Below are 15,570 nucleotides of genomic sequence, written 5' to 3'. Positions count from 1 at the left end.
TAGTTGGGACTGAAGCAGCTGATATTGATTTTCACTGACACGGGGCAGGACTGCTTTCTAATTACTGATTGATTTCAGCTGGTGTCTCGGCTTCCATGCCTTTTTTCACCTGCCTTTCTTCATGTGTTCAACACTTTTCACCAGATGGAATAAAATTAAAGTAACGAGTCTGTTTTTGAAAATGTAAGAAGTAGAAAGTACAGATATTTATGGGGAAAAAAAATAATGAGTAAAAGTAAAAAGTTTTGCGAAAAATAAATAATAAAGTAAAAGACTGATTAAAATTACACTTAAATTGTACAAGAGTCTGTAATTATCAATATAATCATCTTTATAATAATAATAATAATAATAATAATAATAATAATAATAATAATAATAATAATAATAGTAATAATAATAAAAATAAATCTTGTAATGTATCTTGTAGGTTCCCTGGTGGTCTTTAGGCCATTAGGGTTGCACAAGCCTTAGTGCCGGTCCCAAGCCCGGATAAATGGGGAGGGTTGTGTTAAAAACATGTGCCAAATCAAACATGCGGATGATCCGCTGTGGCGCCCCCTAATGGGAGAAGCCAAAATAAAGTTTTAGTAATGTATTTTGTATCTAACAATATTCAACATATATATATATATATATATATATATATATATATATATATATATATATATATATATATATATATATATATATATATATATATATATAAAAAAAGGATAGCTATTATAAAATTTTAAAATATATAATAAAATAAAGAATATATAAAAGTAACAACAATTTCATTCATTTTATTATTTGCTTAATTAATCTTTATCATTATTGTACATTCTGCCCAACATTTCACATTCATTTGTGTATATAATGTATGTGTATATATATATATATATATATATATATATATATATATATATATATATATATATATATATATATATATATATATATATATATATATATATAGTAGACTGTTTATTCAGCTTGCTACTCCTTAATGCCATAATCTTGTTATCTGTAACCTTTCATTTCTGCACATTTTCTTAATTACTGTACGCCTCTATATTTATTCACTGTACTTCTGAATGTCCACACATCTCTGCACTGAAATAGCCTTTATATTTATTCACTGTATATACTTTCATATATACCACTTGCTGTAAATATGCTACATAGTTATCTGCACTGTAAATATGCTAGATGTTTATCTGCACTTTTGCACGACTGCTACATTTTGCACTTCTGGTAGATGCCAAACTGCATTTCGTTGCTGTGTACCTGTACTATGCAATGACAATAAAGTTGTTTCTATCTATCTATCTATCTATCTATCTATCTATCTATCTATCTATCTATCTATCTATCTATCTATCTATCTATCTATCTATCTATCTATCTATCTATCTATCTATCTATCTATCAATCATGCTACCTATGTTGTGCTACTATGGCTCTAATTCGAATCATGTTGTGCTGGTAGGTCCCTGATGTGAATCACAGTTAGCATTAGAGCTATAGTAGCAGTACAGTGTTTTATATTAGGGCCCTAGAGGCACAACATATATTAACTTAGAGCCATAGTTGGCCCACATGATTAGTATTGGAGTCATATCGGCGTTACATAATTAGCATTAGAGCTACAGTGGCACATCAGTGTTGAACATCAGGGCCAGGACAGCACAGCATAAATTGATTTTGGGCCACAGTAGCGGAACAGTGTTTCCCACTAGGGCCATAGCAGCATGCCATAATTTGAATTAGAGCCATAGTAGCACAACATAATTTGAATTAGAGTCATAGTTGGCTAACATAATTTTAATTAGAGTCACATCAGCACTACATAATTAGCATTAGAGCTACTGTAGCACAACAGTGTTTGACATCAAGGCCCTAGCAGCACAACATATTTTAAATTGGAACTACAGTAGCACGCCATCATTTGACCTAGAGCCATAGTTGGCCAAAATAATCTGAAATAGAATCAAAGTAGCGCAACTGAATTAGCATTAGAGCTATAGTTGAAGAACATTGATCCAGATCAGAGCCAGCACAGCACAACATACTTCCATTCAGAGGCATAGTAGCACAACAGAATCTGAATTAGGGCTATAGAAAAAACAACATAATTTGAATTTGGGCCATGGCCGCACGACATAATTTCTATTACTGCCATAGTGGCACAACATCTTTTGAATTGGAGTCATAGTAAGACTACATAGTTAGCTTTAGAGCTGTAGTAGTACAACAGTGTTTCACATTAAGGCCATAGCAGAACAACTTAATTTGAGTTTGGCTTAGTGCAGCACAAAGGTATTCAGCGTTAGGGTTACCACTTTTCAATTGAGGGTTAGAGCGGCCTGAATGGAACAGGGTAAGGGTTAGTGCTGTTCGAATTAGGGTTAAAGCAGCCTGAGTGACATGGAATTAGGATTAGGGTTGGCACTGTTCGAATCACGGTTAGTGCAGCCTGACCTGATTGGAATTAGGGTTAGCACTGTTCGAATTAGGGTTAAAGCAGCCTGAGTGACATGGAATTAGGGTTAGGTTTGGCACTGTTCAAATTAGGGCTATAAACAAATTATGTTGTGCTGCTAGGGCCCTGATGTGAAACACAGTTAGCATTAGAGCTATAGTAGCAGTACAGTATTTCACATCAGGGCCCTAGTAGCACAACATAACTCGAGTTAGAGTCATAGTAGCACAACATTGTTCTGCTACTATAGCTCTAATGCTAACTTTGACTCTAACTCAAGTTATGTTGTGCTGCTAGGTCCCTGATGTTTCACACCAGGGCCCTGTAGCCCTGTAGCCACATCAGGGCTAGGGTCCCTCGCAGCACACCATAATTTGTATGAGAGGCATAGTAGCACACTGTACATTGAATTAGAGTCATATCAGCACTACATAATTAGCATTAGAGCTACAGTAGCACAACAGTGTTTTACATCAGGGCCAGGACAGCACAACAATATTTGAAATTATGCCACAGTAGTGGAACAGTGTTTCCCACTGAGGCCATAGCAGCAAAACAAAATTGAAATTAGAGCCATAGTTGGCCAACATAATTTGACTCAGAGCCATAGTTGGCCCACATAAATTGAATTATAGTTATAGCAGCACTACATAATTAGCATTAGAGCTATAGTAGCAGCACATTGTTTTACTTCGGGGTCCTAGAGGCACAACATATTTCAAATTAGAGCCATGGTAGCACAACGTAATTTGAATTAGAGTCATAGTTGGCCAACATAAGTTGAATTATAGTTATAGCAGCACTACATAATTAGCATTAGCGCTATAGTAGCAGTACAGTGTTTCACATCAGGCCCTAGCAGCATAACATAATTTGTATTAGAGCCATAGTAGCACAACATAGTTAGCATTAGAGCTACAGTAGTAGAACAATGTTGTGCTACTATGACTTTAATTCAAATTGTGTTGTGCTACTAGGGCCAACCCATAGTTGTCCCACATGATTTGTATTGGAGTCATATCAGCATTACATAGTTAGCATTAGAGCTACAGTGGCACATCAGTGTTTAACATCAGGGCCAGGACAGCACAGCATGAATTGAATTTGGGCCACAGTAGCAGAACAGTGTTTCCCACTAGGGCCATAGCAGCACGCCATAATTTGAATTAGAGCCATAGTAGCACAACATAATTTGAATTAGTCATAGTTGGCTAACATAATTTTAATTAGAGTCACATCAGCACTACATAATTAGCATTAGATCTACTGTAGCACAACAGTGTTTGACATCAAGGCCCTAGCAGCACAACATATTTTTAATTGTAACTACAGTAGCACGCCATCATTTGACCTAGAGCCATAGTTGGCCAAAATAATTTGAATTAGAATCATAGTAGCGCAACAGAATTATCATTAGAGCTATAGTTGAAGAACATTGATCCAGATCAGGGCCAGCGCAGCACAACATACTTCTATTCAGAGGCATAGTAGCACAACAGAATCTGAATTAGGGCTATAGTAAAACAACATAATTTGAATTTGGGCCATGGCCGCACGACATAATTTATATTACTGCCATAGTAGCACAACATCTTTTGAATTGGAGTCATAGGAAGACTACATAGTTAGCTTTAGAGCTGTAGTAGTACAACAGTGTTTCACATTAAGGCCATAGCAGCACAACTTCATTTTAGTTTGGCTTAGTGCAGCACAAAGGTAGGGTTAGGATTACCACTTTTTAATTGAGGGTTAGAGCGGCCTGAATGGAACAGGGTTAGGGTTGGTGCTGTTCGAATTAGGGTTAAAGCAGCCTGAGTGACATGGAATTAGGGTTAGGGTTAGCACTGTTCGAATTAGGGTTAGCACAGCCTGAATGACATGGAGTTAGGGTTAGGGTTAGCGCAGCCTGAATGACATGGAGTTAGGGTTAGGGTTAGCGCAGCCTGAGTGACATGGAGTTAGGGTTGGCACTGTTCGAATTAGGGTTAGCGCAGCCTGAGTGACATGGAGTTAGGGTTAGGGTTGGGACTGTTCTAATTAGGGTTAGCGCAGCCTGAAAGACATGGAGTTAGGGTTAGGGTTGGCACTGTTCTAATTAGGGTTAGCGCAGCCTTGAGTGACATGGAGTTAGGGTTAGGGTTGCCACTGTTCGAATTAGGGTTAGCGCAGCCTGAATGACATAGAGTTAGGGTTGGCGCAGCCTGAATGACATGGAGTTAGTGTTAGGGTTGGCACTGTTCGAATTAGGGTTAGCACAGCCTGACCTGATTGGAATTAGGGTTAAGCGAGCAACGAGGCACACCTGTCGGCCTGGGACTACTAGAGCACGGGGCCATGCACGAGGCGTGCCATGCCTAGTGGCGAAGACCAGACGATGACAAAGACATAGGGAGTCCGGCTGCGGGAGGCACACGGGGAGTTTGCACACCTGCTCCATACACTAACACGTGCTTCACACAGCCCACAAGAGCCAGCGTTCCCAATACTACGCACAGCATTCACACACTGCCAATGCGTCAGACACATTGACAAGGCTCGCCGTTCACGTGAAACACACGCTGTTCCGCCGACATGGATGTAACTCAACCCTTTTTACACTGCACTCTGCACAAAATGCGCCGAGCGCCGGCTCGAGCGCCAGGCGCGCGGTGCACTTCCGGCAAAACGAGAGCGACCACTGCTCTCTATTCGGCCATGACGGGCCTCGCGGAACACTTGCAAGCCCGTACGCGCGAAATGTGTGCATAATAGCGCGGGATCTTGTCTTCGGCGTCTTATTTACGACGAGAAACGCTGCGAGAAAACACACTCGCGAGCGTGTCGCGGAAGCGGCGGCTGCCCGGTTGAGTCTACAACGTTCTCATGCTCGGTTTTAAGACCGGCCCACCAGCAGAGGGGCGGGAGGTTTCTGTGTGTTACACAGCGTATACAGAGTCTGACTCGCACTGAGATACTACAGATACTAGAGAGATGGCAGAAGTTGCTCCCGCGCCCGCCGCCGCGCCGGCTAAAGCGCCGAAAAAGAAAGCAGCGTCGAGGGCCAAGAAAGCCGGCCCCAGCGTCGGCGAGCTCATCGTCAAAGCGGTTTCCTCGTCCAAGGAGAGGAGCGGTGTGTCGCTCGCCGCCCTGAAGAAAGCCTTGGCCGCCGGCGGATACGACGTGGAGAAGAACAACTCCCGCGTCAAGCTCGCTGTCAAGGGTCTCGTGTTGAAGGGAACTCTTCTACAGACCAAAGGAACCGGCGCGTCTGGCTCTTTCAAGCTAAACAAGAAGCAGACCGAAGCCACGAAGACCGCAAAGAAGACCGCAACTAAGGCGAAGAAGCCCGTCGCTGTTAAGGCGAAGAAACCTGCCGCGGCGAAGAAGCCCAAGAAGGTGGCGGCCAAGAAACCTGTTGCCGCCGCCAAGAAGTCCCCGAAGAAGGCAAAGAAGCCCGCAGCAGCTGCTAAAAAAGCCACCAAGAGCCCGAAGAAAGCGAAAAAGCCGGCGACTCCTAAAAAAGCAGCCAAGAGCCCCAAGAAAGCAAAGACCGTGAAGCCCAAAGCGGCGAAGCCCAAGGCTGCAAAGGCGAAAAAGACAGCGCCCAAGAAGAAGTAAACATGTTTGTTTGTTTATTTCATCTCTACCTTAACTAAACGGCTCTTTTAAGAGCCACCTATATTTTCCCCCAAAGAGCAACATTTTGGATCCTGCCATGATGAAAGTGAAAGCGAATACAAGATAGGGATTTATGACATGAATACGCAAACTATGTAGTAGGTATAGAGATGCTTATGATTATATGATATATGTATCGTTGTACACATTTCACATGAATGTTGTTTCCTGATACCTGTGTCTTCCATGAGCGCGCGCTCAATCCTCAGTCACACACACACACACACACACACACACACACAGAGACTATTAGGGAAGGGGAGGTGTGTGTGTGTGGGGGGGGTTGTTAGGCTGAGGCTGAATGAATGTCACCATTTGTGCATTTGTGATTGGATGTTGATCACATGGTGTTCTAAGCCAATGAGAGAGTGGCTGTGTTGCCTATATCACTGAGTTTTCAGCGCGAAGCGTTCACTATTATCGACTTGTTCCTTGAACAAATCTGATCTACAGCAAAATGAGTGGAAGAGGCAAAACCGGTGGCAAAGCCAGGGCCAAGGCCAAGACTCGCTCATCCAGGGCAGGACTGCAGTTTCCTGTAGGCCGTGTGCACAGGCTTCTGCGTAAAGGCAACTACGCTGAGCGCGTCGGTGCCGGCGCTCCCGTTTACCTGGCGGCTGTGCTGGAGTATCTGACCGCTGAGATTCTGGAGTTGGCTGGTAACGCTGCCCGTGATAACAAGAAGACTCGTATCATTCCCCGACACTTGCAACTCGCCGTGCGTAACGATGAGGAGCTGAACAAACTGCTCGGCGGAGTGACCATCGCTCAGGGTGGTGTGCTGCCTAATATTCAGGCTGTACTTCTGCCTAAGAAGACTGAGAAGGCTGTCAAGACCAAGTAAAGTCGTCCAATGCTGTGTTTGTCAGTACCCAAAGGCTCTTTTAAGAGCCACCCACTTTGACTCAAAAAGTGCAAGTTTGTTACTTTGTGTATATAATTGTATTCATTCTAGAAAGTTGCACCCAAGAGAATCACATTTAATAAAGCCCATTGGAATAGTCTACTAATCATGCCATTCTCATTAGTGACTTAGAAGCATAAATATAACGAAGTATTTTTTATTTTTTTCTAAATTGCGACGGCCGTCTTTGTGTAACTATAGAACAGAGGAAAACAGTGCTGTGCAAGAGAGCCGAGGGAGGGAGGGTGGGGTGTTCAAACTGTGGCGCTGACTAGGTCTAAGCCAATAATCGTCGAGTGACGTATAGCGATCGATCCAATGCAAGACGAGAGGTTTCGAGACGCCCAATGAACGCGAGGCGTCGTTCAGGCTTAAAAAGCCAGCGTTTGCTAGCGCTTTTCATTCAGTTTTTCTTCCGCGAAGTGCACAGCTCAACGCTATGGCAAGAACTAAGCAGACTGCCCGTAAATCCACTGGTGGCAAGGCGCCCAGGAAGCAGCTCGCCACCAAGGCTGCTCGCAAGAGCGCTCCGGCTACCGGCGGCGTGAAGAAGCCTCACCGTTACAGGCCCGGCACCGTGGCTTTGAGAGAGATCCGTCGCTATCAGAAGTCTACTGAGCTGCTCATCCGCAAGCTGCCCTTCCAGTGCCTGGTGAGAGAAATTGCTCAAGACTTCAAGACCGACTTGCGTTTCCAGAGCTCCGCTGTAATGGCTTTGCAGGAGGCGAGCGAGGCATACTTGGTCGGCCTGTTCGAGGACACCAACCTGTGCGCCATCCACGCCAAGAGAGTAACCATCATGCCCAAGGACATTCAGCTGGCCCGCCGTATTCGCGGAGAGCGCGCTTAAACAATAACTCTGTCCAGTATACACAAAGGCTCTTTTAAGAGCCACCTCATTGTCTCAGTAAAACGAGCAAGTCTATACCGTGGTTGTTTTAAACAAATGATGATTTTATATATATATATATATAAACTATATAACTAGTTATTAGATTGGAGTGCTTCGGCAAACCTCTGATTTTGTGGCTCTGTCGCTGAGCATTTTGTGTATTTTATTATAGATTATTTTAATACTTGGCGACAGTAATAATATTAATAATAATAAATGCAAACAGAAGGTCGCTTGCTGTTCTGCACGGAGCGTGACTGCCATCTTGTGGCCAAAGTGTCACCTCCCATTCTCGTGTTATCGTTTGTATTCTAACAAAACAATAAATTGCATTCATCATAGTATTAATTCTCTCACATATAACTTTAGTATGCTGACTACGATTCTGACCATTTAAACATGGTTTTTATGCGTTAGGAACAATTTGACATAACATGAATCTAAAGCACTGTATGTATGTTCTCTTTCGTTGTCGTGCATATATGTTCAAACCTGACCACACACACACACACACACACATGTATATGTGTATATGTATTTGTGTGGGAAAATGTGCAATACCAACAGCAACACAATGAAATGAATGAATAGTGGCCCTCTCCAAGTACTCATGGACACTAGTGTAATTTTATATTATATTTTAGATTAGATTTATTGTTGACTTTATTGTCATTGTGCAAGATACATGTACAGAGCTAAGAGAATGCATTTAGCATCTGCTCAGAGGTTCCTTAGATAGATAGAAATATATATCTGTATATACATGAATGTGGCAGGATGTACAGTAAGGTATATACAGATACACAAATATAATAGTAGTGCAGATGGAAGTGAGGCACAATATGTGTAGAGAATGCGGAGTATACAAAAACAATATGTAACATTTACATATACAGTGCTTATACAGTGATCTAACGGTGTAGTGTAGAGTTCAGTGTGGTGATGGTGGATGGAAATAAAGCTGTCCCTGATCCTGCTGGTTCTGGTGCGTATGTTTCTGTATCTGGATCTTGATGGATGGAGGTTAAACAGTTTGTGACTGGGATGTGAAGGGTCCTTGATGATCTTGTGAGCTCTGCACTGACAACTGCTGCGCCCTTTGTTCTGTAACTACTAGTTCAACGGTAATAGACCTGGGAGTTATTTTAGACAGCAACTTATCTTTTAAAAATCACATCAATCAAGTTACAAAAACAGCCTTCTTTCACCTTAGAAATATTTCCAAGCTAAGAAATATGTTATCTATATCTGATGCAGAGAAGCTCGTCCATGCGTTTATGACCTCTAGAATAGACTATTGTAATGCATTACTAGGTGGATGTCCTGCGTCATTAATAAACAAGCTTCAGTTAGTTCAGAATGCCGCAGCAAGAGTTCTTACTAGGTCAAGAAAATATGATCATATAACCCCAATCTTATCGTCCCTACATTGGCTTCCTGTTAAGTTTCGAATAGACTACAAACTACTGCTACTCACTTATAAAGCACTAAATGGTTTGGCCCCCATGTATCTATCCAGTCTTTTAACACGCTACAATCCGCCACGCTCCCTGAGATCTCAAAACTCTGGGCTTCTAGTAGTTCCTAGAATAGCAAAGTCCACTAAAGGTGGTAGAGCATTTTCACATTTAGCTCCTAAACTCTGGAATAGTCTTCCTGACAGTGTTCGGGGTTCAGATACACTCTCCCAGTTTAAGTGTAGATTAAAAACATATATTTTTAGCAAAGCCTACACATCACACACATCACACACATCACATCATAACCTTGTGCTCCAGAATATATGATTACATGCACATTATCAATTTGTGCTGTTAATATCATGAACAGCAGCTACGCTAATTCCTCTCCACTGCTTCTCTCTCTCTCCCCATCCCGAGGCATCCTGAGGTTTGGCCAGCTCCAGTCACGTCCCACCTCGTGAAGATTATGGACCTATGGATGATCATGGAGAAGTAGATGCCGAGTGTTTAAAGGCCCTGGCATGGAGAAGCTGATGCTGGATCTATGATGATCACAAATTGTTCTGTATTGTTGAAAGATTTATGATCAAACTCTTGATGTCACCCATATGAGGATGGGTTCCCCTTTGAGTCTGGTTCCTCTCAAGGTTTCTTCCTCATATCATCTAAGGGAGTTTTTCCTTGCCACTGTCGCCACGGCTTGCTCATCAGGGACAAACGCACACCATTCACCTTCACTGTTGTTTTCTGTAAAGCTGCTTTGAGACAATGTCTGTTGTGAAAAGCGCTATACAAATAAACTTGACTTGACTTGACTTAACCTTTCCAGACAGTGTTTCTTGTGAATGTTCTCCAAGATGAGGAGCTGAGTGCCAATGATTCATTGGGAGATTTTCATTTTCCATTTTATTTTATAGGGCCTGAAGCAGTGCAGTTGCTGTACCACACAGAAATGGTACAGCTGTAGAAGTTCTCCAGTATCCTGTAGCACAGACAGGACTTTTAAAGTGTCCTCAGCAATCACAGGCGTTGTTGAGACAAGTCAAGAGGTCAAGTCAAGAAGCTTTTATTGTCATTTCAACCATATATAGCTGACGCAGTACACAGTGAAATGAGACAACGGACCCTTCGCATCCCAGCCCTGATGCTACATTAAACAACAATTCCAGAAACAGAACACACAGGGCTGGTAAGTGTCCTTGCCACATAAAGTGCATGTGTGCAACCTGGTGCAAACAGTGCAAAGACAACACAAGACAGTGCAAAACAACACAAGTCAGTGCAGGACAATCCATAAAACACATAATAGCTCCGCCAGTGAACCTGTTGTGACAAGACAAATTGAACAAAATTGAAGAGTAGCAAAAATGTAAAGAAAAAGAAAAAGTGTTCTGCAAAGGAGCAATATAGCAGCAGTTCAGAAAGGATGTGCAAGAAACGCATTTAAAAAGTTTCTGGTATTGAAGTGATGTAATATGAGTGGTACTAAAGTCATGGGTGTGCGAAGTAGAGAGAAGAGTTCAGTGACCAGGTGAGATCCTCGAAGATAAGGACTTGAAGTAACTTGAGGCTGAATTCACACTCCACAACATCTCTGTTGGTGTGAATTACTAGGCGCTGGATCTCCTCCCTGAAAGCCGTCTCATCTTTACCTCTGATCAGGCCTACCATTCGTGGTGTCATCAGCAAACTTGATGATGCTTTCTAAGGCCTAGGCAGGTAAGCACTCATTAGTGGAAAAGTGAATATAAGTAAGGGTACAATACGCATCCCTGAGTGTGGGACTGGAGGAGGTGAAGGTGTTCAAGCAAGTCCAGGGTCCAGTTACAGAGATGTGTGCTGATGCCAAGCTGTTGACAGGGCTAACTGTAGTATAAGCTCAGCTAAATTCAACAAACAACCTGCTGAAATGAGAGAGAGAGAGAGAGAGAGAGAGAGAGAGAGAGAGAGAGAGAGAGAGAGAGAGAGAGAGAGAGAGAGAGAGTGGGAGACATATGTTAATCTAATGTGACATTATTGACTCTCACTCTGTTTCTCTCTTCAAATTGTAACACAGTACAAATATACCGACACTTTCCAGGATATTGTGCAACATTGGACAAAAGAAGAGATTTGGGAAGAGCAAGAAATAAAAAACAAACAAACAAACACACGCACACAAATATTCAAATGATCTAGGAACTTGTGACTATAGTTATGGGCACTAGTGCAATTTGATATATATGACGTGTTCTACTGGCCTATTAGATAAACACGAAGCGAGACAAAAAGGGACTCACAGTTCACTTCAGGAAGAAACCCTGTATACCCTTAAACACTAGTATGAAATGTTTTTGGACTAATTTTTTAAGGTTTCATTTGTGAATGTTGTTTGTTTGTTTGTGTGTTTGTTTTTTCTGATCTCATCTCAAACTTTTAATGCGAAACCTTAGAGTAAATGGCTGTTCCATACACAATAATCACACAAAATGATGTGAGCATCAATTTCTTTAATCTACATTTTTCTGCAACATGTAAACATTGCCACACGATGGCAGTCAAGCTCTACAACGTCCACCGAACTCTGCCTTTATTAGAAATATCCCTGTATACCCTTAAACACTAGTATGAACTGTTTTTGGTCTTTTTTTTTTTTTTCTTTTTTTTTTTTTCTTCAAGTGTTATTCGTGTATGTTTGTTTGTTCTGATCTCATCTCAGACCCAATTCTTCTACTACATCTACTACTACTACTAACAACCATGATCCTAATAATTATTCTTAGTAAGTTGAGGAATGAGTTAAGAATAGGGTTTGATGAATACCATAAATAATAATAATGATTGCTTAATGCAGCATGGTGTGTAGTTCTGCATCGGTCTTGACTGCTATTGTGTGACCAAATCTAGAAAGTGCACATTCCTCTCTACCTTTTGTTGATTACCGAAGTCAAGTCAAAGGAATTGTTCACTTTATCAAATGATGCCTGTCTACACTACATGGTACGTTATTAGGAAATATAAACAGAGATATATAGCATACACAGCATTTCCTATTCAGGTGAGCACTCAGTGAGCATACACACTCTTTGTGACAGTGGAGCAGTTACCAAGAAAAATGTGTCGTGATGCGCTAAGTTCTAGAATAATAGTTTGATTGACAGTCTGTACAAGTCAGCGTGACACTGTCCAAATACATAGAGACCTTACTGCATATTTTGCAGCATAGGTAAAAGATGCACCCACTCCCAGACAAAGTGTGTGGCCCTGTCCATATACTTCTGGACACTAGTGCAGATTGCGCACTGGGTTTGCTCAGCTTGTCAGCTCCTGCTGTGGTGGAATGATGTTCACGAATGATTTGTGAGTTCCTGTTCCTGCACCCGTATTTGCATCTGCATATATGTTTTCTCAATAAAGGAACATTTCTCCCTTTTTTAAGGTGCCATCAAAATATTTGTGCTGTAGAAGTGACTGTGTATCTGAAGCATCATCTGTCTCTGAAACTTCGTCCTATTGAATTGGATAAATAATATACATATATTTACTCAATGTTCTACAGCCCATGTAGGTACACACAATGCTCACTCATTCTGATGCTTGATGCAAATATTACCATAATCTCCTGGTCTATGTGAGAGATTTATGGATAACTGACTACTACTACTACTACTACTACTTCTACTACTAATACAACTACTACTATTGCTACTACTGCTAATGCAAAAGTACCACATTAATAGAAATGAGAATAATGCTTGTTAAAATTAATAATAATCATGGGCCATTCCTACAATAGTCATGCTATATTTCTTGTGTGTTGAAAAGTATAGTACAAGATTAACGCTACTACTACTACTACTGGTAGGGGTGTAAGCAGGGCAGTGGTAGTCCAGTGGTTAAGGCTCTGGGTTACTGATCACAAGGTCAGCGGTTCAAGCCCCAGCACTGCCAAGCTACCACTGTTGAGCCCTTGAGCAAGGCACTGGTTGAGCCCTTGAGCAAGGCGTTTAACACCACCGTATAAACATATATCCGGTCTGATCTACGAGGAGACTCGTGGTGTACTGAAGGTGTTCTTGCAGAACGTCATCCGCGATGCAGTCACATACACCGAGCATGCGAAGAGAAAGACCGTCACCGCTATGGATGTGGTGTATGCCCTGAAACGCCAGGGACGCACTCTTTTTTACGGCACTTAGCCCTATCAGCTCCAGGGGCGCTGTACCATGGCTGACCCTGCGCTCTGACCCCAGCGTCCAGATGAGTTGGGATATGCGAAAACCTTTTAATTGCATATGTACAGTAGCTCAATATTTTGTCCCCCATCAGGTTTACACCTTTCTGGTCAGTAGTGGCACAGTGTGTAAGTAACTGAAAGCATAGTGTGTGCAATATTTTGCATTCCTTATGATGATATAAGCCTACTTAATGCAACAAGAACTGCAATTTGATTTATACTACTACTGGAATAAAAATTGCAACTGAGTCAAAACAGTTTTTCTAATTATAATTCTCAATTTAAATATTTGTGTGTTGAACTGCATTGAGTGTACCATGCTGTGAGCAAAAACCAAATTAAATCAATTCCACTACATGACTATTACTATTTCTATATCACTATGTTTGTGTGGACAAAAAGCCTGAGGAAGTACAAGACTCTAGCATGTTAACGGCTGTGGCGTTTCGCTTTGAAGACATTGTTTTGTGTGATCGTTAGTTTTAGGTCCGCCCCCTCGCCTGTTCTCAACTAGGTCCTGTGGAGAGAGAATAAATAGGCGGGCATTGCGCGGGGCTTCTTTATTGAGCAGCTTGACTTTGTGAGAGCAGCACCATGTCTGGAAGAGGAAAGGGTGGCAAGGGACTCGGTAAAGGAGGCGCTAAACGCCATCGTAAGGTTCTGCGCGATAATATCCAGGGTATCACTAAGCCGGCTATCCGCCGTCTGGCTCGCCGTGGTGGTGTTAAACGTATATCCGGTCTGATCTACGAGGAGACTCGTGGTGTACTGAAGGTGTTCTTGGAGAACGTCATCCGCGATGCAGTCACATACACCGAGCATGCGAAGAGAAAGACCGTCACCGCTATGGATGTGGTGTATGCCCTGAAACGCCAGGGACGCACTCTTTACGGCTTCGGCGGTTAAACGCTTACCTACCAAATAACGTGAACACAACGGCTCTTTTAAGAGCCACCCAAATATTATAAAATGAGCTATTGTTTCTTTTACTGTGTGTGTGTGTGTGTGTGTGTGTGTGTGTGCGGAGAAGGGGAGGAAATAACTTTTCTCAAGTGTATGTGACTAATGGAATTTGGAATAATTATAGATATATTCTAATAAGGTAAAATGTTGCACAAGCACTACAGTTTTGTCTCAAAGTCTCTCTCTCTATATATATATATATATATTCATATTTGTCTGTGCGTGTGCCCGCACAAAACGGCGGGCAGGGAAACAAAGAGTAGCTCAGGGGCGGGGGAGAGGGAACGGGAGAGGATGGGACGAGGGCGGAGCCTTGTATGATGAGGTTTGGATTTGTGACCAATAATACGACTCCTTTCTCTTGTACGTAATTACAATGCAGGTCTGTAAATAGAGAGGCGGCGAGGCGGCCCTTTTTCATTCTCTCGCAGTTTCCTCGAGAAGCAGCATTATGCCTACTGATCCAGCAAAGACCGCGCCCAAGAAGGGCTCCAAGAAGGCTGTCACGAAGACGGCCGGCAAAGGAGGCAAGAAGCGCAGAAAGTCAAGGAAGGAGAGCTACGCTATCTACGTGTACAAGGTTCTGAAGCAGGTGCACCCTGATACCGGCATCTCTTCTAAGGCTATGGGCATCATGAATTCCTTCGTAAACGACATTTTCGAGCGCATCGCCGGTGAGTCTTCTCGTCTCGCTCACTACAACAAGCGGTCCACCATCACTTCCAGGGAAATCCAGACCGCCGTGCGCCTGTTGCTTCCCGGTGAACTTGCAAAGCATGCCGTGTCCGAGGGCACAAAGGCCGTCACCAAGTACACCAGCTCAAAGTAAAGCGTGTTATCGCCGTCTTTAAGATAAAAACCAACGGCTCTTTTAAGAGCCACCCATTTTTTCATACAAAGAGCGGTCTTCTTTACGGGGGCAGCAATTCTCCCCGCCCGCTGACTATGACCTTTTGTACAACGAGGTAAGTAAACAAACCTTAGCATTAGAGATACAGTAGTACAGCA

General features: G+C 42.4%; 3 protein-coding genes and 3 pseudogenes across 6 annotated transcripts in view; 5 read left to right on the top strand and 1 right to left on the bottom strand.

The window, feature by feature from the left end:
* LOC310738041 (uncharacterized protein) overlaps window positions 1–15,570 on the bottom strand; it is a 924,051-nt gene that overhangs the window by 849,704 nt on the left and 58,777 nt on the right. The gene's annotated exons all lie outside the window — the stretch shown is intronic.
* On the top strand, window positions 5,407–6,064 carry LOC310738162 (histone H1 pseudogene; annotated as a pseudogene). Its single transcript has one exon. The product of its transcript is annotated as a histone H1 pseudogene (transcript).
* LOC310738201 (histone H2A) lies at window positions 6,528–7,020 on the top strand. Its single transcript, XM_083563204.1, has one exon. The coding sequence runs from the start codon at window positions 6,582–6,584 to the stop codon at window positions 6,966–6,968; it is 387 nt and encodes a 128-aa protein (XP_083419330.1). The 5' UTR covers window positions 6,528–6,581; the 3' UTR covers window positions 6,969–7,020.
* LOC310738196 (histone H3.2 pseudogene) lies at window positions 7,450–7,924 on the top strand (annotated as a pseudogene). The gene has a single exon. The product of its transcript is annotated as a histone H3.2 pseudogene (transcript).
* Window positions 14,194–14,505, top strand: LOC310738258 (histone H4; the record flags this gene model as incomplete). Its single annotated transcript, XM_083563243.1, has 1 exon — window positions 14,194–14,505. One exon carries the CDS (start codon window positions 14,194–14,196, stop codon window positions 14,503–14,505), a length of 312 nt encoding a protein of 103 aa, XP_083419369.1.
* Window positions 15,003–15,445, top strand: LOC310738231 (histone H2B pseudogene; annotated as a pseudogene). Its single transcript has one exon. The product of its transcript is annotated as a histone H2B pseudogene (transcript).

Source organism: Silurus aristotelis (assembly GCF_946808225.1).
Source record: "Silurus aristotelis genome assembly, chromosome: 15".
Lineage (NCBI taxonomy): Eukaryota > Metazoa > Chordata > Actinopteri > Siluriformes > Siluridae > Silurus > Silurus aristotelis.
This window is presented reverse-complemented; position numbering and strand designations above follow the sequence as displayed.

Excerpts from the sequence above, each read along its gene's own strand:
- LOC310738201 (XM_083563204.1), top strand. The coding sequence starts at position 6,582 with ATGAGTGGAAGAGGCAAAACCGGTGGCAAAGCCAGGGCCAAGGCCAAG.